Raw genomic sequence first — 22,038 nt, forward strand, 5'->3', positions numbered from 1 at the left:
TGAGAGGAAATCTGCTAATTCTTTTAGGAAATCTGTATATGGCCCTGGCGGTCTATACACAGCAGCCAGAGCAAGAGACAGGAGAGATTTCTTCTGCATATCTAACAGTGTAACATTAAGCAGAAGTATTTCGAATAAGTTAAACCTCCTGTATCCTGTTTTCTGAGTAACATTGAGAATATCACTATATATTGTTGCCACACCGCCGCCACGACCAGTCTGACGGGGCTCATGTTTATAACAGTAGCTCGGTGGAGTAGACTCATTTAGACCAAAATATTCATTTGGTTTCAGCCAGGTTTCAGTCCGGCAGAGTACATCAAAATTATTATCTGTGATCATTTCATTTACAATAACTGCTTTGGGTGCGAGTGATCTAATATTTAAGAGCCCAAGCTTTAAAAATAGTTTTTGTTCATTTATTTTACGTTTTTCTGGTTTAATCACGATCAGATTTTTTCTAGATCCTGCATTAAATTTATATTTTGACCTCGCTATTCGGGGAACAGACACAGTCTGTATAGATTGGACAACACAAGTACTTCTATCTTTTAAGTGGGTAGAACAAAAGTCATCATAGCAGTTATTTGAGAGTTGGCTTACTAGTCAGATGGAGCGTAGCGTCCTGGAGATTGTTGTCCGACAGGAGTTCCGCTCCGACTCTGCTGGGGTGCAGGCCATCAGCACGGAAAAGCCTAGGACGCTCCCAGAAAAGATTCCAATTATTAACAAAGAGCAGTTTCTGTTCTTTACACCATGACAATAACCATTCGTTTAAAGCAAAAAGTCTACTGAACCTTTCGTGTCCTCGTCGATACGTGGGAAGCGGTCCTGACACGATGATCATCGTCGCGGGCGATGTGCTGCGTACCGTCTCGATCAGGCTCCTGAAGTCCCTCTTCAGTGTCTCCGTCTGCTGCAGCTTGATGTCGTTAACCCCCGCGTGCAGCACGACAGCACCGATGCTCTCATCGCCCTTCAGGATCACGGGTATCTGTGCAGAAACATCGAGAACACTAGCACTGGGGAAACAGTGAGTGTGCACTTTACCTTCAGCTAACATAGCACGGACATGCCGGACGATGGAGTCTCCGACGATCACCGAGCCGCGTTCCGTCTCGCGGAGGGGAACGAAGCGGTTCCGGGTGGAGATCTCAAAGACCGGAGGCGGCGGAGGGGGAGAGGTCGTCGCCCGGGGCTTGGCTCGCGTCTTCCGCTACTGGTGCACCCAGGGTCCGTGGCGTCCCGGCGCCGGAGTGAAGGACATCTGGGAAGATTGCGTCCTGGGTGCACAGGGTCTGTGCAGAGAAACACATGGAGTAGAGGTGATGGGAGTGTTAGCAGCATGCTGTATACTTACCCCGGACTTGTGAGTGTCAGCCCGGGATGTTTCCAGCGCGGCTGTCCGCTCTCTCAGCTGGGCCTGCTTCTCCACCAGGTCACGAATCTGCTTCTCCACGGGCTCCAGCTGCACCGAATGCAGCTCAAACGTGTCCTCACCTGCACTCAAAGGTAGACACAAATCCGCCATTTAAGCAAGTTAGAGTGAAGCAATGGTAATGTGTGTGAATAGAGTATTAGCAATCTAAGCGAGATTAGCGGCAGCCACGCTGCCGATGCTAACGGGCTATAAGCTAATAGCAGACTCGAGAAATCAAAATAAAACTAGTGATAAGGCGCTCTGGTTGGTTTTGTTTTAGAATGCTATGGGGGATATATTCACACATTATAGAAACGAAAATTATAGTGTATAAAATTGTTTTTAAGATAGAAAATAGACGATAAAGAATCAACTTGATGGAGCTCAAACTCAAAACACGCAGTCACAAATCAGCGCATGATCCTGTCACATGATCCTTGTATATATACTATTTAGATATGTAATATTTATTCATGTATTATACTTCAATGGAAATTAAATTCATCACCATTGAGGCAAAAGAAGTTTAAAGATCAACTGAGATGCGTGGCTGTTAAACACTAGATCTGTTGACAGAATCGGTTGCAAACTAACTAGTAGTTCCTGATCCTCTGATAGTCAGAGCGGTTAGTGTGACGCTGTATGAGTTATGCATCTGTTTCTAGTTACTAATGGTTAACATTAGATTGGCGTGGAAATAGTTGTTGAAGGTGACACAAGTCCATCTCTCTCTATCATCAGTCACTCACTAGTTATCATGATGGCCCTCACAAGTACAGCTAAACAGCAGTGTGTCCTCCATAGGTGTGTGTGTGTGTGTGTGTGTGTGTGTGTGTGTGTGTGTTCCTCTCCGTCTTTCACTTCCATGATCTGTCCTGACGGTCAGACAGGAAGTGCTAGTGCTGCTCTTGTGTTAGTAGAGTAAAGCTGAGCTGAACTAGTCATGGACTGGGATTATTATGCGCCCTTACTAGAGTGAGTACAGACTCTGTGTGTGTGGGTGTGTGTGATTTTTGTGTATTAATGACTGCATGATTGATATTTGTCTGTGTTTTTCATTCACACTCTGATCAATATCTGGTGTTCATGTGCTGATTGATCTTGTGTTAGTCATGTGATCGTCTGACTGTATAAGAGTCGCATTCAGATCAACTTCACACACTTGTGTTTGAGTGTGTGTTGTGTGTTTATACTTAAATATATTTTTGAGACACATTTGTTCCCAGAAGTGAGCTAAACCTAACAAAACCTCTGAAAACCTCCTTCTGGTGACTTCCCCATTTGTTAAAAAAGAAAAGTGTTTTTTTTTTTTAAGTGGTAAAAATGCAGAACTTTGCTTTTAGGGTGTGAGTTACAGTTATAATAACTAGCAATAGGCAGTCGTGGCCTAATGGATAGAGAGTTGGGCTTGTAACCCGAAGGTCGCGGGTTCGAGTCTCAGGTCCGGCAGGGATTGTAGGTGGGGGGGGTGAATAACCAACACTCTCTCCACCCTCAATACCACGACTGAGAGACCCTTGAGCAAGGCACCGAACCCCCAACTGCTCCCCGGGCGCCGCAGCGTTGGCTGCCCACTGCTCCGGGTGTATGTTCACTACTGAGTGTACACTTGGATGGGTTAAATGCAGAGCACTAATTCTGAGTATCGGTCACCATACTTGGCCACACACCACTTCCCTTTCCCTTTCAATATATGAAGACTGTGGAATATCTTCATTTAGGGAGCTAAGAGCTAAGTGAATGTGTAAGAGTGTGTGAATGTGAGAGTGAGTGTGTGTGTGTGTGTGTGTGTGTGTGAGAGAGAGAGAGAGTGTATCTAGACCTCCTGCACAGCTTCTGTCAGTCATGGGCCCTGTCAGTTAACCCCAAAAAGACAAATAATGATTTTCCGAAAAAGACCCAGCAACCAAGACCAACATCATAGTTTTAAACTAGACAACATGCTCCTTGAGCACACGCAGAACTACACTTATCTTGGCATAAATATTACCAACACATTTGAACAAAGCTGTGAACGACCTGAGAGACAAGGCACGGAGAGCTTTTTACGCTATTAAGAGAAATATCAAAATTGACATCCCAATCAGAATTTGGATAAAAATAATCAAATCAGTAATAGAACCCATGGCACTCTACGGGTGTGAAGTCTGGGGCCCGCTCACAAACCAAGAGTTCACTGAATGGGACAAACACCCAATAGAGACTCTGCAGACCCAACTATGCAAAGTTTTGCTCCGAGTACAGCACAAAACCCCAAATAATGCCTGCAGAGCAGAATTAGGATTATACTCACTTATAATCACAATTCAAAAAAGGGCCATTAAATTCCATGCCCACCTAAAAAACAGTGATAAACAGACCCTCCGTCACAAAGCCCTGAACTACCAAGAGCTGACACCAGAAAGAAACGCCCTCAGCCAATCGGTCTTAGAGCTGACTACACAAACCACAACATGTCTGACTGAGAATAAAAACTTAGCCAGACCAAACCAAATAATTAAAACACAAAAAGAAAAATACCTACAGCATTGGAGAGACGCAACAGCCCTACAAAGTAAACTGGAATGCTATTTGGCCCTAAATAGAGAATATGAATTGGCAGGATACCTGAGTACAGTGAGTGACCCTAAACTGAGGAAAGTCCTGAGCATGTCCAGACTCAGTCGACACAATCTCACCATAGAGACCGGCAGACACAGACAGACCTGGCTACCAGAAGAAGACCGGCTGTGTCCCCACTGCACAGGAAATGAAGTGGAAACAGAACTGCACTTCCTGACATCCTGCCCTAAATATGCACAAATTAGGGACACTTTCTATCCCCATTTCACAACTCACCACAAAGACTTCCTTCAGAAACCAAATATGGACAAACTCCCATACCTGCTAGGAGAAAGCCCAGCAAGCTCAAACCTGGCCGCCAGGTGTGTGAGGTCCTGTCACGACCAGAGAGCCTCCAGCGGGACAGAACTACCAACACACTCACTATATGCCTAGAGGCACTTCTATAAAGAGTGTTTTTTTTCCCCATTATTATTTTATTTATATTGTATAGTGTTATTAAAGCTTTGGCAATGTAAAGATTTATTTCACCATACCAATAAAGCTATTTGAATCTTGAATCTTGAGTGTGAGAGTGAGTGCGTGTGTGAGAGAGTGAGTGTGTGTAAGAATGTGTGTGAGAGAGTGTGAGCGTTTCAGCAGGGAAGTGGTTGATTCGAGCACATTGTCTCACTGAGTCCCTCCTTCTGAACCACAGACAGACAATAGAAGTGAGACAGACGACACGCACTGCACTGCCCTGTAGCTCTCTAACGGCTGTGCGTGTGTGTGTGTGTGTGTGTGTGTGATCATGAGGACTCTCCACAGGCTGAAGTTGATGAGTTCTCCCAGTCTGAGTGATTTGGGTCGATCAGAGAGATCAGCTCTGGACGACAGGAACAACCAGCAGCACCGAGCAGGAACCAACGCCACCTGGAACAGGTACAGAACACACACACACACACACACACACACACACAACATGCATGAACAGCACACACACGTGTAACACGTTTTTTCGGCTCTGTATAAATGGAGGAACACTGTAGTCATGTTTTTATGCACAACTAGTTATAAATACTGTTCATTAAACTAATGTAGAACCCAAACCTGGTTGCATGTTTATGGTTAAAGATTGAAAAAAAAAAAGAAAATATAAATTAAAAGCTTAAAACATTTACTTTGCTTTCATATTGTTTTTACAAAAGCTCATTTCTGGGACAATTGTGCACAAACTATAGTTCAGCAGGTACAAACACATGAATGATTCCTCAGATGATGACTGAAACTGCTTTTATACAGGGTTTGTGTGTGTGTGTGTGTGTGTGTGTGTGTGTAAGCAGAAAAACGGCTTCATGTTGATGTGACACACACACACACACATGCAGGTATAACTGTTAAGTGCATGAAAGAGTAAATAACGCTGTTCTGAAGTGTAATAAAATTACAATAACATCCTGCAGTGCACACTGTGTGTGTGTGTGTGTGTGTGTGTGTGTGTGTGCGCAGACAAACAGCATCATGTTGATGTGACACACACAATCACACACACTGTATAAATGCTCTTCTGTTCTCATCATCATTTGAGGAGAAATTCCTATAAAACCAGTTTCCTCTGTTTGTTTGTTGTGTGACGTGTGTGTGTGTGTGTGTGTGGCCCACATGATACGTGTGTAAATAACATACACACACAGCCCTCATGAGTGTGTGTGTTCATGTGTGTGAAGACAATACTCTGTTTCTGTTCTTACACACACTTGTGGCTGGAGAACAAAGAGTGTTTGATATCACTGATGCTGTGTGTGTGTGTGTGTGTGTGTGTGTGTGTGTAAGTGTATGTCTCACATTCAGCTGATGGAACATTTTGTTTCTCAGTGAGCAGAAAATCTTTTACCTTCATTTCATCTGTTTTCATTTTACACCCAAACATTCAGTGTGAAACCAGGTTTAGATGTTGATCCAGACTGAAAGCTCACCAACACATTTAATGTGTGTGTGTGTGTGTGTGTGTGTGTCAGCATCCATAATGCCGTGATCGCCGTGTTCCAGCGGAGGGATCTGGGAGAGAACGAGCTCTATATGCTGAATGAAGGCGTCAGGTGAGTGAGCTTAACTAGTCCTGCTGGTTTATGGCTAGTGTGAATGAAAATCAACAGCCTGATAACTAGAACTGCTTTAACACCCAGTAATCTCATGACGAGTCTGGTGAAAGAACAAACATACTGACAGTCATTGAAACCACAGAACGCTTCAACACAAGAGTGATGTGGCTTCGGTCAGTCGCAGTCTGATCACAGTTGACTAGTCTTTATTTACTCAGGCTAAACCGCTGAAGAACAGACATTGGCTGGAGTTTTTCTCACTGGATTTTCTAGATGTTTCTAGATGTGTTAGTGTTCATGCAAGAAGTTGTCTTTAATTTCCAGTACACAAAGAATAATTAGTACTAATGCTTCATAAAAATTCACCAGTGATGCAGAATAAACAAACATGTTTAAAAGTGCTAATATCTCTGTCTCTCTGTCTGTCTCTCTGTCTCTGTCCGTCTCTCTGTCTGTCTGTCTCTCTGTCTGTCTCTCTGTCTGTCCGTCTCTCTGTCCGTCTGTCTGTCTCTCTGTCTGTCTCTCTGTCTGTCCGTCTCTCTGTCTGTCTGTCTCTCTGTTTGTCTCTCTGTTTGTCTCTCTGTTTGTCTCTCTGTTTGTCTCTCTGTCTGTCTCTCTGTCTGTCTGTCTGTCTGTCTGTCTGTCTGTCTCTCTGTCTCTGTCCGTCTCGCTGTCTGTCTGTTTGTCTGTCTCTCTGTCCGTCCGTCTCTCTGTCTGTCTGTCTGTCTCTCTGTCTGTCTGTCTCTCTGTCTGTCTCTCTGTTTGTCTCTCTGTCTGTCTCTCTGTCTGTCTGTCTGTCTGTCTGTCTGTTTGTCTCTCTGTCTGTCTCTCTGTCTCTGTCTGTCCGTCTCTCTGTCTGTCTCTCTGTCTCTGTCTGTCCGTCTCTCTGTCTGTCTCTCTGTCTCTGTCTGTCCGTCTCTCTGTCCGTCTCTGTCTCTGTCTGTCTCTGTCCGTCTCTCTGTCTGTCTGTCTGTCTCTCTGTTTGTCTCTCTGTTTGTCTCTCTGTCTCTCTGTCTCTGTCTGTCTCTCTGTCTCTGTCTGTCTCTCTGTCCGTCTCTCTCTCTGTCCCTCTCTCTGTCCGTCTCTCTGTCGGTCTGTCTCTCTCTCTCTCTGTCTCTCTGTCTGTCTCTGTCCGTCTCTCTGTCTGTCCGTCTCTCTGTCTGTCTGTCTGTCTCTCTGTTTGTCTCTCTGTCTGTCCGTCTCTCTGTCTCTCTGTCTCTCTGTCTGTCTCTCTGTCTCTGTCTGTCTCTCTCTCTGTCTGTCTCTAGGCAGCTCCTGAAGACTGAGTTGGGATCCTTCTTCACAGAATATCTGCAGGTGATTAGTTGAGTCTCAGATCAATAATCAATAGTAAATGAAGCAGCTGTGAACTAAGTTTGATTGTGATTGTGTCGCAGAATCAGCTGCTGACGAAGGGAATGGTGATTCTGAGAGATAAGATTCGCTTTTATGAAGGTAAGATGCTGTCTGAATCATTTCTGACGGTTCATGTGTGTTTGTGGTTTTGAAGAGTTTCCTCTGCCTTAAAAGGACAAGTGTAATGCTGATGTGACCTTCAGAAGAATCATCCACTTGTGTCACTCTTCTGAATGTCCTCCATCAGATCATTCTCTTCACTAATGTGACTAAATGTGTTTGAATCAGCTGGTGTTTTGCTGACTTTTAGCGGATGTTTGTAGTCAGTTTCGCTCTGTGTGTGTGTGTGTGTCTGTGTGTGTGTGTGTGTGTGTGTGTCTGTGTGTGTGTGTGTGCAGGTCAGAAGCTGCTGGATTCTCTGGCAGAAACGTGGGACTTCTTCTTCTGTGATGTTCTGTCCACGCTGCAGGCCATCTTCTACCCTGTCCAGGTGCTTCACCAAACACTCCAGTACTCTTATTTTGCTGATAGAGCAGATTTATTTGCTCTGAACTAGTGAGAGTGTATAAAGGATGAACTGGTGGTGTATTTGAGACCGTGTGTGTGTGTGTGTGTTCAGGGGAAGGAGCCGTCTGTCCGTCAGCTGTCTCTGCTGCACTTCAGGAACATCATCACTCTCAACATCAAGCTGGACGATGCTCTGACGCGGCCTCGGGCTCGTGTGCCTCCCTCCATCATTCAGATGCTGCTCATTCTGCAGGTGTGTGTGTGTGTGTGTGTGTCACAGAACAGATGCAGCTGTTTCTCAGCAGCCCTTCAGACTCTCGTGTAAAAAGACATCTGAAACTTTCATGGCGCTCTAGATTTCCTGAGTCGACGCAGAGCAGAAACTGTCAGTTTCCCTGCGAGTTTCCAGTAGGTTTCTGTGTAACGTGTCTTAGTCACACAATACAAATGCGTGTGTATGTTGGTGTACACTTATGTGAAGTTTTATTTCCAAGCAAACGTGTGTTGTATTGTGTGTTTGTGAGACGTGTGTAAATTTGTGGTTTTCTGCACTTGCATCATCTCTGACCTTCAGACTGAGTGAAATCTATCTACACCCTACTGATACTTCACAAGGTGTGTGTGTGTGTGTGTGTGTGTTTCTGCTTTGTTTGTGGTTTTATTTCCTGTGTGTCTCTGCATGCTGCAAGTTAAAGGTCTCGTCATAGTTTTGTTTTATTGTTTAGTTTTTCCATCTGTCAGATGTGATTGCTGGTGAGATTTGATCATAAATCACAGCTGCTTGCATGATTTCTTCTGCATTATTTTTCAGAGAAACAGCTATGTAAACATAACATGTTTCCTTAATATCTACAAACATATTATGTTATTTTTTGGCTTTAGAAGAGTCAAAAAATTACCTACAGCACCTTTTTCATAAAGTCATAACATTAAATGTTGCATGCACTGCAAAAATGTTTTGTTTTCCAGTGCAAATATCTAAACATCCTTAAATCAAGAAACATTTACTGGAGAAGCAGAATGAAGATGGGTGAAGTCTTGTTTTCTGAGAAATTTAACAAAATTGAGTTTGCAAATGAGCGTGCTAATACCAGTAATTCGACAAGCGCATATGGTAGTAAATCAACTTGATACTCTCCTCCCATAAATTTAGTGTCTGAAAGGGAAACTCCTACAAATGCATATTCAATACGGTCAGGTGCAGAAATAACTGTCAGTACTGTTTTAAAGATGGTTTGCGCTGGTGCAGCCTGGCCCATTGTGTTTTCCTTAGACCTTTTACATACTGACATACTGTGTTCCCTTAAATCTATTCCTTAAGATATCTTTACTTGGTCTTAAAGTCTTAAATGTACCTTCATAAAACCTTTAGAAACTCTTTACACCTTTTTTGGGTGAAAGTGTGAGAGATGTGCTTCTAGAAATTAGACAAAGTGTTCGGAAATGGATGCATCAGTTCACCATGTGACCCTGGAGCACAAAACCAGTCATAAGGGTCAATTTTTGAAACTGATTTATGCATCATCTGAAAGCTGAATAAATAATCTCTCCATTGATGTATGGTTTGTTATGATAGGACAATATTTGTCTGAGATACAACTATTAGAAAATCTGGAATCTGAGGGAGCAAAAAAATCTAAATATTGAGAAAATCTCCTTTAAAGTTGTTCAAATAAAGCTCTTATCAATGCATATTACTAATCAAAAATTAAGTTTTGATATATTTATGGTAGGAAATTTACTAAGTATCTTCATGGAACATGATCTTAATATCCTAATGATTTTTGTCATAAAAGAGAAATGTATAATTTTGATCCCATGACTGCTGTTGTGCTGCAGGGTCACACATGAATATTCTCAAAGATTGATTCTACTGAAGATGATTGCTAATGATGGAGTGGTTTGAGTCGAGGCTGATGTAAATGTGATGGTGTGTTTCGCAGGGGGTTCACGAGTCTAAAGGAGTGAGCAGCGATTACCTGAAGCTGGAGTCTCTGGTGCAGAAGGTGGTGTCTCCGTATCTGGGGACGCATGGCCTGTTCTCCGGCGACGGCTCGGTCTCGCAGAGCTCCTGTGTTCTGGGTGAGCAGCATAACAGTAAAGTTCATGCAGCAGTCGCAGCAGATCTTGACCATCGTTCCTTTGCTGTTCGCAGAGAAGCGGCTCCTGCGCCGATGGCCGCGCTCCGGCGACTCGCCCGCGAAGAACCCCGTGGTTCGCTCCAAGAGCTACAACATCCCCATGCTGACGCCGGTGGCCGAGTACGACCCCGAGAGCATCGCCGGCGCCGGGGTCAGACGCCACTCCGTGTGTCAGATGACCTCCTGCGTGGAGGAGCCAGACGTCTGCGAGGATCCGTCTCCTCCCATCTGCCCTGAGCCGGGCTTCGCGTCTGAGTCCAGCCCCGAGACCATCGTGGACCAGACTCTGGAGTCTCTGGACTCAGACACCGAGGGAATATTCATCGACTTCCGCCGGCAGCGCTCCAGCTCATCTGACTTCAGCCGGGAGCGCGAGAGCGTGGCGTGACCTTTGACCTGTCCACACGCACCTGCAGAGTTTGTTTCTCGATCGTGAGTGTTCAGAATAGCAGACTAACACACTACTCTACCATTCTAGAGTTGAAGTGTGTAAACTGCACCGATGGACAGAGCTCTTCTACATTCATGAGAAGTTGTTTTGCACAGAATTGGATTACATTTAGTCCTTTAGCAGTTGCTTTTATCCAAAGAGACTTACAAATGAGGACAACAGAAGCAATCAAAACCAACAAAACAGCAATATATGCAAGTGCTATAACACGTCTCAGTTAGCCTAGGGTCTTGTGTTCAAGATCTAATGGACAAAATCCATTAACGATTTTATTTATTTAAAAGGTTCATTATCAATGCAATTGAATAATCATAAATAATTTAATCAAATAAGCTTAGTGTTTTTTCATAAAGTATTGCTTTAGAAATGACAGAAAAGTCAGTAGCAAAATGAAAAACAAAGAAACAATAACGAGAGAGCAGAGCATGTTATAAAAGCTGCTAAAGTTATTCAGACGAGCAGTGGTTTTCTCCTCTTCTTGTCAAATGACTGTTTGATGATTAATAATGTAACACACAGTAAGATGTAATAATGCAGGGATGTGTTGAGATGCATCTGGTTTTGTCTGGTCTGTTAAGAGCGTGCTGATGTTAAAATCTCGTACAGATGTACATTTGTGCGGTTTCAGTCGAGGTGTTTTGCCATCAGTGCGCTATTTCTTCATTCTGAACACATGATTTTTGTTTTAGAAATACTTCCATCTTGTTTTGTTGTTTTTAATGACTCATAGAAGAAGGTACGAATTTCTTTGTGATTAAAAAATACAGATTTTTAAAGACTTTTTTGGAGAAAACATTGGAGCTGAAATCATTAGTAAGTGAATAAAACTAATTGTTATTTGCAGCATGATTTTGAATATATGAAAGTTTTTACAATCATGTGTTGAATAATGACCCGGCCTTCACAGATTTGACTAAGCTGATTGCTATTTTTATTGTAATTCTAATTTTAAGTTATATTTTACTGGTGATTTAAATAAGTTTGTCCTTATTTAGTTTAACGTTTTCAGCTGATGTGTGAAGAATCTTTGAGAGCTGAGACTGGATCTGCTCCTGATGAAGTTTTGGTCCCTCTTTGTTTTAGATTTGAGTGTTTCTTAAGATCTGCTGCTTGAACCGAACTCGTCCTTCAGAAGCGGTGAATTAGAGCTGGATCAGCTGAGATTCTGCTCAGGTCAGTCGCTGCAGATCCCTGATTACTAATCACAGGCATTCACTCACACTAACTAGGGAACACAAGCAGTCAGTGATCCTGGAGTTTCAGTGCTCAGTAGAGACGTTCTCCTGCTGTATTTATCCCACGGATTCACGAGTGAGTGATCCTGAACAATGCTGGCTCTATTAGCGTCTCATTCAAGCCCAACATGTGATCTACATGGATGTTTGAACTTTTGAAGAACATTTCATTCATGGGTAGATCATGCGTAGTGACATTCCAGATCGAAAACATTTAGTTCCTTATTACACGTGCAGTTTTATAAGCCATCGCGCACAGCAGGTCTACTTCAGTAAACTGTTTTTTTGTGGAAAGTGTTTAAAATGGGAAAGAAAAAAAAGTCAAATTATTTGACAAATTTGAAATTTTAGTGCACTACCCATTGATCTGGATCACAGCGCATACCTGGTTAGTTCATAGGTTAGTTAACAGATGGCTGATGCACCTGATCAGCTAAAGAAGTTTGAGCGCCACAAACACTTTTCATGAGAGATTTATTTTGTACAGTGTGACACCAGCACAAGTCTCGTGAAGCTGGCCGTACCTTCATCTGAGAAAAGAAACGTCTGACACTCATATACAGAAACTAGAAACACAAGATTCTCTCTGAAAAGACATTGTTTCATTGTTTCTCCATTTCTTTTTCCTTAAATAGTGTTTCTTTGTAACAGAACATTTTTCCTCCATGAACAGAAATATAAATCTATATGAATCAAACTCCAAACAGACAAAAACAAGATCACAACAAAAAGAAATAACTGTCAGTCACCTTTACAAAGCAGAGTTCAGAGAGTCGAATACATTCATCTCCAGCAAAAAACATTCAAAGGAAAAAGAAAAACACTTTGGTCGTTACGCCGTCTGTCCTGTCACGTACAAAACTGACCCGTTGACTCGGACTGTAATATGACTGAAACATGTAACGTTTTCTGCTTTAAAGTGCACATTTTGAAGCTTTCCTAACTGACACACGTGTGTTTACAGACCGACGGAGAGTGTGTGTGTGTCACAGACGACACGTGAAGCGCCTGAATCAGTGTGTGATCAGATGCATTAATGCTCATCTGAACTCACTGACACTTATTGCTGAGATTAAAAAGAAAGCTGAAAAACTGCAGATCAGCTGAGGAAACTCACACGCGTGTAAGAACGGCAGTTTCAGTTGTGTGTGTGTGTGTGTGTGTGTGTCAGTTTCATCCGTCCCACAAAGATCATCACGTCATGGGGCTTTTCTGTTGGTTTCTGTAACTCGCAGATCAGACTGCGCTGGATTATCTTTCCTATGAGAACGTCACATCATGAGCTAAAATAATACTTAAAACAATTGTAACAGCTAAAACGAATACTTCAGAATAAAAAAAAAACACTGAAAGGGTCAAATAAATAGCTGAATTGCACAAGCACTCTGATATGACCGAACAACAGGTCAAGAGTTCATTGTCAGGAAGCCCCTGTGGAGGGGAGACAGCGCCACCGTGTGTTTGAGACGCAGCGGCGCCTCGGGAAGCAGAACCCACTGCAGCTTCACCGTCATGATTTGATCTTCCACAGCTGTGAACCAAACACACAAACTGTGAACATAGCACCAACAATATAAGAGATTCACAGACATCCAGTGATTCTGACCTTCAGGTTGAAGCCCAGCAGGTCGCTGATGACCCCCGACACGGCCGACAGAATCACCACCTGAGTGATGTTGTACAGCAGAGGATTCATGGTCAGACCGTACAGACGAAACGGAGCATCCAACTCCTGCGGGACAGAGACACGGTCAGCGCTCGCTTCAGTGTCTGGCTTCGATCGTGTGTGTGTGTTTTCTGATACCTTCAGTAATTTGGTGGCCAGTTTGAGGACGTTGTTGACCAGAGTGAGTTCTTCTTTCTTATTTGGTTTCTTTTCCATTTTCAAGTACAAGTTAATCTGAAACAGAAACACATCAGATGAGACTCTGGGATGATTGTGTCTTTAAAATATCTTGTTTGTGTGTTTCTACCTGTTCTGTGAGTAAGATGGAGGTGTTGCTGTATTTCTTGCTGGTTTCTGAGCCCAGCGTGACGAATCGCAGCAGATACAGCGACAGCGACGCGCACCAGATCACCAGCTCCCAGTTATAGTGAAACTCCAGAAACGTCTCGTGCACGTGAAGCAGCTGCAGGAGAAACACTGCCATCAACACCGGAATAAAACACGCTAGTCACGAGAGAAACACACGGAGTTCATCCAGCGACTGACCTGAGCGCAGCAGATGAACACCACCGAGAGCGTGAGCAGAAACGCAGAGGAGATGATCACGTCCACCGAGCGCTGAGGCCCTCGACGCTGCAGACAGAGACGGGACAGTGTTAGCAACAGCATCACGTCTCATAAAGGACAAAACTGAGAGCTCAATCAGCTTCCGTACCTTCAGGTAAGAGCGCAGCGACAGCCACATCTTAATGTTCTGCACCTTCTTCAGCCGGAAATGAGGGACTTCTGATTTTCTGGCTCTTCGCGCCGACGTCAAGTGACCAAACAACTTCGCGAACAGCAGCCGCTGAAAAACCAGGATCAGTCAGATGTAGGGCTGTGCGATTAATCAAAATCATGATTTGAGACGTTGTGATTAGCTAATCGTACAGCCTGCGATGTGGACGCGATATTACTGTGTTCCAGATCATATGCAGGACTGCCAGCCTTGAGTGACGGTCTTCCTAACAACAGCGTGAGCGCACCTCCGTTCTCCCCGATCAGCACTGCTCTAGCCAACTGCGTAAACACCCACCGTTTAAAAAGGGTCAGGTCGAAACTTAGGCAAATTAAAACTAAAGAAAAACGTATGTAACTTCAGCTTCGAAATGACAGACAACGAACAAAAAAGGTCATTTGCAAGAGCTGTAGGCTACATGAACGTTATCTTACACATTTTATCCCCCCAACAGATTAATTTGAAATAAGTTTGTTCGCTAATTCAGAAGACCGCACACACAGCCCGTGTCTCTGAATGCATCTGATGAGTCTCACGGACGAGCCGTTTACACGCAGCCTGTCTCGTGATGCTCTTTTATACTCGCGGTCTCGCGCCCGGTTCTGCTCCGCAAGTCTCTCACGAGCGCATCTGGCGATATGGACGAGGCCTGACGCACGCGCGCAACCTGTGTCCACTCGCGCCTGGCTCCGCGTTTAAAACGAATGTAAATTAAGTCTAACTGCTTGCCAATTTCACTTGGTTGAAATGAAGCATTCAGCACATTTCCCACTTGTTCTAAAAAAACAAATACTTAAAAATTTATAAATCAGCCCGTGTAACATGTAATACTTTAATAATTGACTAAAGAAATACAGTTCTTTATAAAAAATAAACAAATCTTTCCTGTGAAATTCAGTAATTCTGTAAAAGTAGTAATACCATTATAATCTTCCCTGCAGGAAACACAAACAAAACCAGTAGACCCCCTCCCAAAACACAATAGAAACTGTAATGTATTTAAGGGTTATGATGGGAACTGTACTGGTTTTAATGTAAACTATAATGGTGTCTGCTGGTATTTGATGCATTCTATTGGAGGGATGTAATCTAGATGGAAATCAATAGAACAACAGTAATTTCTATTGGAATAATGCCCAAAACAAAAAGTTTTTAATGGAAACTATAAGAATTTCTGATGGTTTCTATTGTTTTGTGTGTTTTTTTCAGCAGGGTAACGATACTCATGCTGTGCTGCACATTATTGACAATACTGAGCTGAAGATTGACTTTGCAAATTTAAAATCGCAAATCGAATCGCAAATCGCAATCTGTCAAAAAAAATTAATAAAAATCGCAATTTGATATTTTTCCCCAAATCGCACAGCCCTAGTCAGATGCTGAGATGTGCTCGGGACGCTCCGGGTTCAGTGTGTATCGGATGCTGACGCCACACTCACCTGCTTGTATGTCCTCTCAGCGACGCTAAGCAAGAAGAAGAAGAGCCAGATGAGACAGACGCGCACCACGAAGCTCAAGCTCACCATGGCCATCACCAGAGCGTCTGCGGACGAGCCGAAGGCCACAGACACCAGCTCGCCGGCCGACAGAGATGCCAGCTGCTCCGGCTCTTTGTGCTGGAACAATCTGAACGCAAACGGAGTCAAACCCAGCGTCACAGACACCAGATTCCCAAAGATCTGATAGCCGATCCCTGGAGTGTAGAGATTGACCTGCGGGCGAGATCATGTGGTCACGAGATGTTCAGTGTTTATCAGTTCACTGCATTCCTTCCTCTGATTCACACTCACCCTGTTCATTATCATGCCGCTGATTTCCAGCACAGACATGTCTGCTTTCTTGCATTCGTTTCCTTCCCACACGATGGCGCTGACGCGCTCCAGGCCCGGATTGGAGCTGTGGAGCCATGGCACGTGACCCTTCACCAGCAGCAGAGCCACACACACACACACACACACACACACACATCATTTATATACACCTACTGCAACAAAACTCCAGGGGCCAGTGGTTCAAAAAGTTTAATCTGGATCAGAATGATCTGGATTTGTGAATCTCATGTTTTGCTATCCAGGATCAGGAAACCCGTCTTACTTTTGTGCCGGTTTTTCAAAGCAAAATTGTATTGGATCACCCTGATCCAGATACACACTTTTTCAGATTTCCAAATCTGGATTACTAGTGCTCTACGGAGCCCCTAAAGGGACATGATGATGGGGGAAATGCCAGTGTTTTGGATTCTGATTTTGCATCGCATTTACACAAATAACTACTTCTTTACAATCAGTGATAAAATTTTTGTTTAAAAATTAAATATATTTTTGTTTGATTATTGACAGCTATTTGGGGGTATATTATGTTACAAACACTGTATTTTTTGGGCCAGTTTTAAAGTTTTATTACATATTTGTTCCTGAAATCCACTCTCCTGCTGGGATCAGAATAATCCAGTTTTTTTTTGGATCAAAAGTATCCCAATCCCGTATCCTAATCCGCATTCAGAATCCTTTTTTTTTTTTTTCTTGAATTCATTATAAAGATTTGATCCAATCCGATGGCCAAAATCTGATCAGATTACTGTTGAACAACTGGCCCCAGCACCACAAATCTGAACCAACGAGGCATGAGCTCCGGATCTGTGACGCACCTGATGAAACGGGTCGTCTCTGAACTCTTTCTTGGAGGCGGAGCAGACGGCGGATCCGTCAGCATCTGTTTCGCTGGTGCAGGACGAGCGGCACTCGGCGCTGTGCAGGAAGTCCTCCCACAGAACATCCTCGGTCTCAGACTCGTGCCGTGCACTCTCAGAGTCCTGCGTCCGCGAGCTGGAGCACCGCGAGCTGCAGCTGGTGCCCGACTTCAGCGTCTCCTGAGAACAAACCATACATGAAGTCTGAAGCCCTGATCGTGTGTGTGTGTGTGTGTGTGTGTGTGTGTGTGTGTGTGTTACCTCAGCAGTGTAATGCTTCTTATAGTGGTGCACTTTTCTGTTGCGCAGCGTGCAGTCGCTGTTCTTGCGCTCCGCTCCCCTGCGGAGGGTGCTGTAGTTCTCTGGGTCTTCTTCACTGGACGCCTCATCTGACATGTTCTCCACCCCGCGAGGAACCGCAGCCTCAGACAGACACTGACACGCATAAAACACACGTCAGTCACGGCTCCACATGTGTGTGTGTGTCTGTGTGTGTCCATGTGAGAGTGTGTCAAGGTTATTTTCGTAAACAAAAACTAAAACTATAGCCTGATTCGGACGATAATTGTTTCTCATATGGACGTCTGTAAAAATAAATTTACATATCACCTCAGTGATAAAACTCGTGGATTCAGATGGATTCAGTGGAGGAGCGAGTTCTGTGATCCTGCAAACCACGTGGCCAGTCACATGATTGTCTGCCGTAAATAAAATTAAATATTCTTATTGTGTAAAATATATTTTAAAATGCTTATGTAAAATGTATTCTTATTATTCCAAGCATATTTTATAATACATAATCCTATTTATTATTTGATTTAAATCTCGTTTTTAAAAATAGGAAAATAGACGTGCTATGCTTGTGTATAATTATACGCAATATGTTTATAATACACATTTTAAAATTGTATTGCATAATTGCTGCTGAAGTGAAGTGACATTCAGCCAAGTGTGGTGACCCATACTCGGAATTCGTGCTCTGCATTTAACCCATCCAACGTGCACACACACAGCAGTGAACACACACACACACACACACACACACACACACACACACAGCAGTGAACACACACACACAGCAGTGAACACACACTCACAGCAGTGAACACACACACACACACACACACACACACACAGCAGTGAACACACACACACACACACACACAGCAGTGAACACACACACACACACACACACACACACAGCAGTGAACACACACACACACACACAGCAGTGAACACACACACACACAGCAGTGAACACACACACACAGCAGTGAACACACACACACACACATACAGCAGTGAACACACACACACACACACACACACACACAGCAGTGAACACACACACACAGCAGTGAACACACACACACACACATACAGCAGTGAACACACACACACACACACACACACACACACAGCAGTGAACACACACACACACACCATGAACACACACCCGGAGCAGTGGGCATTTATGCTGCGGCGCCCGGGGAGCAGTTGGGGGTTCGGTGTCTTGCTCAAGGGCACCTCAGTCGTGGTATTGAGGGTGGAGAGAGTGCTGGACATTCACTCCCCCCACCTACAATCCCTGCCGGCCCGAGACTCGAACCCACAACCTTTGGATCACGAGTCCAACTCTCTAACCATTAGGCCACGACTTCCCACATAATAAAGACCTTTTCTTCTCTTTCTGCTCCCAGTCGCTGTGGTGGAGCAGTTATGAAGTATTCTTTTAAATAGTCAAGTCAGCTTTATTTAGTTCTTTTTACAGTACAGATTGTGTCAAAGCACTTAACAGTATCAGATTGGAGGATAGAGTGTCAGTAATGTATAATAATAAGATTAAACACTCAATTTTCAGTTAAAGGCATTTCATTATTGAGTTCAGAGATGTCATTGTCTAGATCAGTTTAGTTTAAATAGTATCTGTGAAATCAAATTGATGATAATCGCTAGAAATTAAGTGTCCCTAACTGAGCAAACCAGAGACGACAGCGGCAAGGAACCAAAGCTCTCTCTGAGACAGAATGGAGAGAAACCCTTGGGAGAAACCAGACTCAGTCGGGCAGTTCTCCTCTGACCAGGAGATTAGTGTTTATTGTTTTTAATTAAAATTTTAAATGTATTTATTTCTATTTTATATTGTTGCAATTTCTAACAATAATAGTATTATGTAGTTAGGTGTTTTATTATATTTTTAGTTCTTTTCTTTTTAGTTTTATTGTATTTAAGTCGAGGTCTTCACTGGGGATATGTCCCCGGGGCTCATCCTCTTTCCAGCATTTCAGAAATAAATATGTATGCAAATTACACTGAAGTACAACGTTACGGTGTTCGGGAGTGCTCAAAAAGGCTTTAAACAATTAATTTTTAATAAATTTTTTCATGTAAACTCAGAGATGTGGATTCGGACGGCAATTAAATGACCACACGACCTTGTGTTTGTCAAAAAACAGTAGGTAATTTGGTCTGGGATTTTTACGGGGGAGGTGAGAGAAAAACACAGACATCTTGGATTCGGATGGCATTAAAATCACCAACTACCCCCTGAAAATGTTGAAAATCACTCAAGAAAATCCCTGAGAAACAATTACCGTCTGAATAGGGCTTCTGACGAAAACGATTGATACATTTTTTCCGTAAACTGAAATAAAATAATAATGAACAAAAATAAATAATCATTTTTGTAATTATTACATTCTTTCCCCATGGCGGAAAAATATGAGCTGTGTGACAGTTTAGGAAAAGACCTGTAAATGGCGCATCACGCACATGGTGTTATCTGACGGAGAGAGACGCAAAGCTGATGAAGCAGAGTCCTGTTAGGTAAACGTGCACCAGCAGTACTTAACACAACACCCGACCCGTTATCCCACAGCAGCACTCATTTAATTCTGTACCAGACCAGAACCGTTTGACAAAGACCTGAACCGCACACGCATTAATCTACAACATCAGGTAGGAAAACTTATTAATTTTCTCATGTAACACAAGCAATCAAACCAACATTAGGCATTCTAAGTGGGTGCTTTGAAGAAAAACAGACACGCAGAGCAACGTGATAATTAACAGAAAAAAACGAGAACGCGCGTCCTTTCTGTAAACAATACAAAACTTTGGCCTAGCATCACTCTGCCAGGCTTTCAAACAAATATGCATGGGCTATATCACATCATGCACACGCTAATAATTCTTCATAAATAAAGAAAAGAATATATTCAAATATGAACCTTTACTGTTAAATACGATTGCCGTTATTACTGAATTTCATTAGTCCCAGTTATGATTTATGCGCGGCTGTTCACGGAAAAGTGAGGAAGACACGACATTTACAATATCATGATTATGGTTAAATAAGAAAAAAGACATCTAATATACGGTAACCAAATTAGGCTACATTTATTTTTATATTAAATATTTCAACACACCATTAGATATGACATTAAGCACAACTTGCATAGATTTATGTAGTAAAAAGGCTTGACTGCTTTCTTTGGTGTATACTTTTACCATCTAACCAATCTCAGCATGGGTTCATTTGGTATCTCTAACCGTTTGCCTCACTATAAGGTTAAATTACGCCTACATCTTTCTTTGACCTGCGCTCTGGAAGTGATCTGTTGATTCTGCTAAACTTTAATTAAAACTGAAACTAAACTATATAAAAACTAAAAAATGTTCACAAAATAAAAACTAAACTAAAACTAACAAAAATATTAATGAAACTAATAAAAACTAAACTGAATTCTATAGAAAATTTGAAAACGATATTAAAATAAAACGAATTAAAAAATTTGGAACTATAATAACCTTGGTGTGAGTGTGTCTGTGTGTGTGTGTGTGTGTGTGTGTGAGTGTGTGTGTCTGTGTGTATGTGTCTGTGTGCATGTGTGTGTGTGAGTATGTGTCTGTGTGCGTGTGTGAGTGTGTGTCTGTGTGTCTGTGTGTATGTGTCTGTGTGCATGTGTGTGTGTGTGAGTATGTGTCTGTGTGAGTATGTGTCTGTGTGCGTGTGTGAGTGTGTGCGTGTGAGTATGTGTCTGTGTGTGTGAGTATGTGTCTGTGTGTGAGTATGTGTCTGTGTGTGTGTGTCTGTGTGTGTGTGAGTATGTGTCTGTGTGTGTGTGTGTGTGTGTGTGTGCGCGAGTATGTGTCTGTGTGTGTGTGTGTGTGAGTATGTGTGTGTGTGCGTGTGTGTGAGTATGTGTCTGTGTGCGTGTCTGTGTGTGTGTGAGTATGTGTCTGTGTGTGTGTGTGTGTGTGAGTATGTGTTTGAGTGTGTGAGTGTGTCTGTGTGCGCGTGTGTGTGTGTGTGCGTGTCCGTGTGAGTCTGTGTGCTTGTGTGTGTTTGAGTGTCTTTGTGCGTGTCCGTGAGTCTGTGTGCGTGTGTAAGTGTGTGAGTCTGTGTGCGTGTCCGTGTGAGTGTGTGAGTCTGTGTGCGTGTCCGTGTGAGTGTGTGAGTCTGTGTGCGTGTGAGTATGTGTCTGTGTGCGTGTGAGTGTCCGTGTGAGTGTGTCTGTGTGCGTGTGAGTGTGTGTGTGTGTCTGTTTGCGTGTCCGTGTGAGTGTGTCTGTGTGCGTGTGAGTGTGTGTCTGTGTGCGTGTCCGTGTGAGTGTGTGTGTGAGTGTGTGTCTGTGTGCGTGTGTGAGTGTGTGTGTCTATGTGCGTGTGTGTCTGTGTGCGTGTGAGTATGTGTCTGTGTGCGTGTGTGTGTGTGAGTGAGTGTGTGTCTGTGTGCGTGTGAGTGTGTGTCTGTTTGCGTGTCCGTGTGAGTGTGTCTGTGTGCGTGTGTGTATGTCTGTGTGCGTGTCCGTGTGAGTGTGTGTGTGAGTGTGTGTCTGTGTGCATGTCCGTGTGAGTGTGTGTGTGAGTGTGTGTCTGTGTGCGTGTCAGTGTGTGCGTGTGAGTATGTGTCTGTGTGCGTGTATGTCTGTGTGTGTGTGAGTGTGTGAGTCTGTGTGCGTGTCCGTGTGAGTGTGTGTGAGTGTGTGAGTCTGTGTGCGTGTGAGTATGTGTCTGTGTCCGTGTGAGTGTGTCCGTGTGAGTGTGTCTGTGTGCATGTCCGTGTGAGTGTGTGTGTGAGTGTGTGTGTGAGTGTGTGTCTGTGTGCATGTCCGTGTGAGTGTGTGTGTGAGTGTGTGTCTGTGTGCGT

General features: G+C 43.4%; 2 protein-coding genes across 8 annotated transcripts in view; one reads left to right on the forward strand and one right to left on the reverse strand.

Moving 5' to 3' along the window:
* Window positions 1–11,366, forward strand: part of LOC306861740 (proline-rich protein 5-like) — a 23,711-nt gene extending 12,345 nt beyond the window's left edge. For 2 of the 4 annotated variants that reach the window (XM_079404174.1, XM_079404173.1), the window contains exons 2-9: window positions 4,790–4,903; window positions 5,980–6,060; window positions 7,332–7,380; window positions 7,461–7,518; window positions 7,818–7,909; window positions 8,039–8,179; window positions 9,870–10,008; window positions 10,082–11,366. In XM_079404174.1, coding sequence (XP_079260300.1) covers window positions 4,800–4,903; window positions 5,980–6,060; window positions 7,332–7,380; window positions 7,461–7,518; window positions 7,818–7,909; window positions 8,039–8,179; window positions 9,870–10,008; window positions 10,082–10,455 — 1,038 coding nt within the window. In that variant the 5' untranslated portion in view covers window positions 4,790–4,799 and the 3' untranslated portion in view covers window positions 10,456–11,366. Of the gene's footprint in view, window positions 1–2,304; window positions 2,396–4,777; window positions 4,904–5,979; window positions 6,061–7,331; window positions 7,381–7,460; window positions 7,519–7,817; window positions 7,910–8,038; window positions 8,180–9,869; window positions 10,009–10,081 lie in introns of those variants that run through there. The other 2 variants (XM_079404172.1, XM_079404171.1) reach the window with 2 other exon arrangements.
* An 842-nt stretch (window positions 11,367–12,208) lies between these two features.
* The window catches only part of LOC306861737 (protein PHTF2-like), a 51,094-nt gene continuing 41,264 nt past the window's right edge, over window positions 12,209–22,038 (reverse strand). For 3 of the 4 annotated variants that reach the window (XM_079404163.1, XM_079404164.1, XM_079404166.1), the window contains 10 exons: window positions 17,148–17,321; window positions 16,845–17,066; window positions 15,988–16,116; window positions 15,637–15,909; window positions 14,135–14,266; window positions 13,966–14,052; window positions 13,727–13,882; window positions 13,558–13,653; window positions 13,360–13,485; window positions 12,210–13,284 (listed from right to left, as the gene is read on the reverse strand). In XM_079404163.1, coding sequence (XP_079260289.1) covers window positions 13,264–13,284; window positions 13,360–13,485; window positions 13,558–13,653; window positions 13,727–13,882; window positions 13,966–14,052; window positions 14,135–14,266; window positions 15,637–15,909; window positions 15,988–16,116; window positions 16,845–17,066; window positions 17,148–17,321 — 1,416 coding nt within the window. In that variant the 3' untranslated portion in view covers window positions 12,210–13,263. Of the gene's footprint in view, window positions 13,285–13,359; window positions 13,486–13,557; window positions 13,654–13,726; window positions 13,883–13,965; window positions 14,053–14,134; window positions 14,267–15,636; window positions 15,910–15,987; window positions 16,117–16,844; window positions 17,067–17,147; window positions 17,322–22,038 lie in introns of all 4 variants that reach the window. The other variant, XM_079404165.1, reaches the window with a different exon arrangement.

This window comes from Barbus barbus (assembly GCF_936440315.1).
Source record: "Barbus barbus genome assembly, chromosome: 42".
NCBI lineage: Eukaryota > Metazoa > Chordata > Actinopteri > Cypriniformes > Cyprinidae > Barbus > Barbus barbus.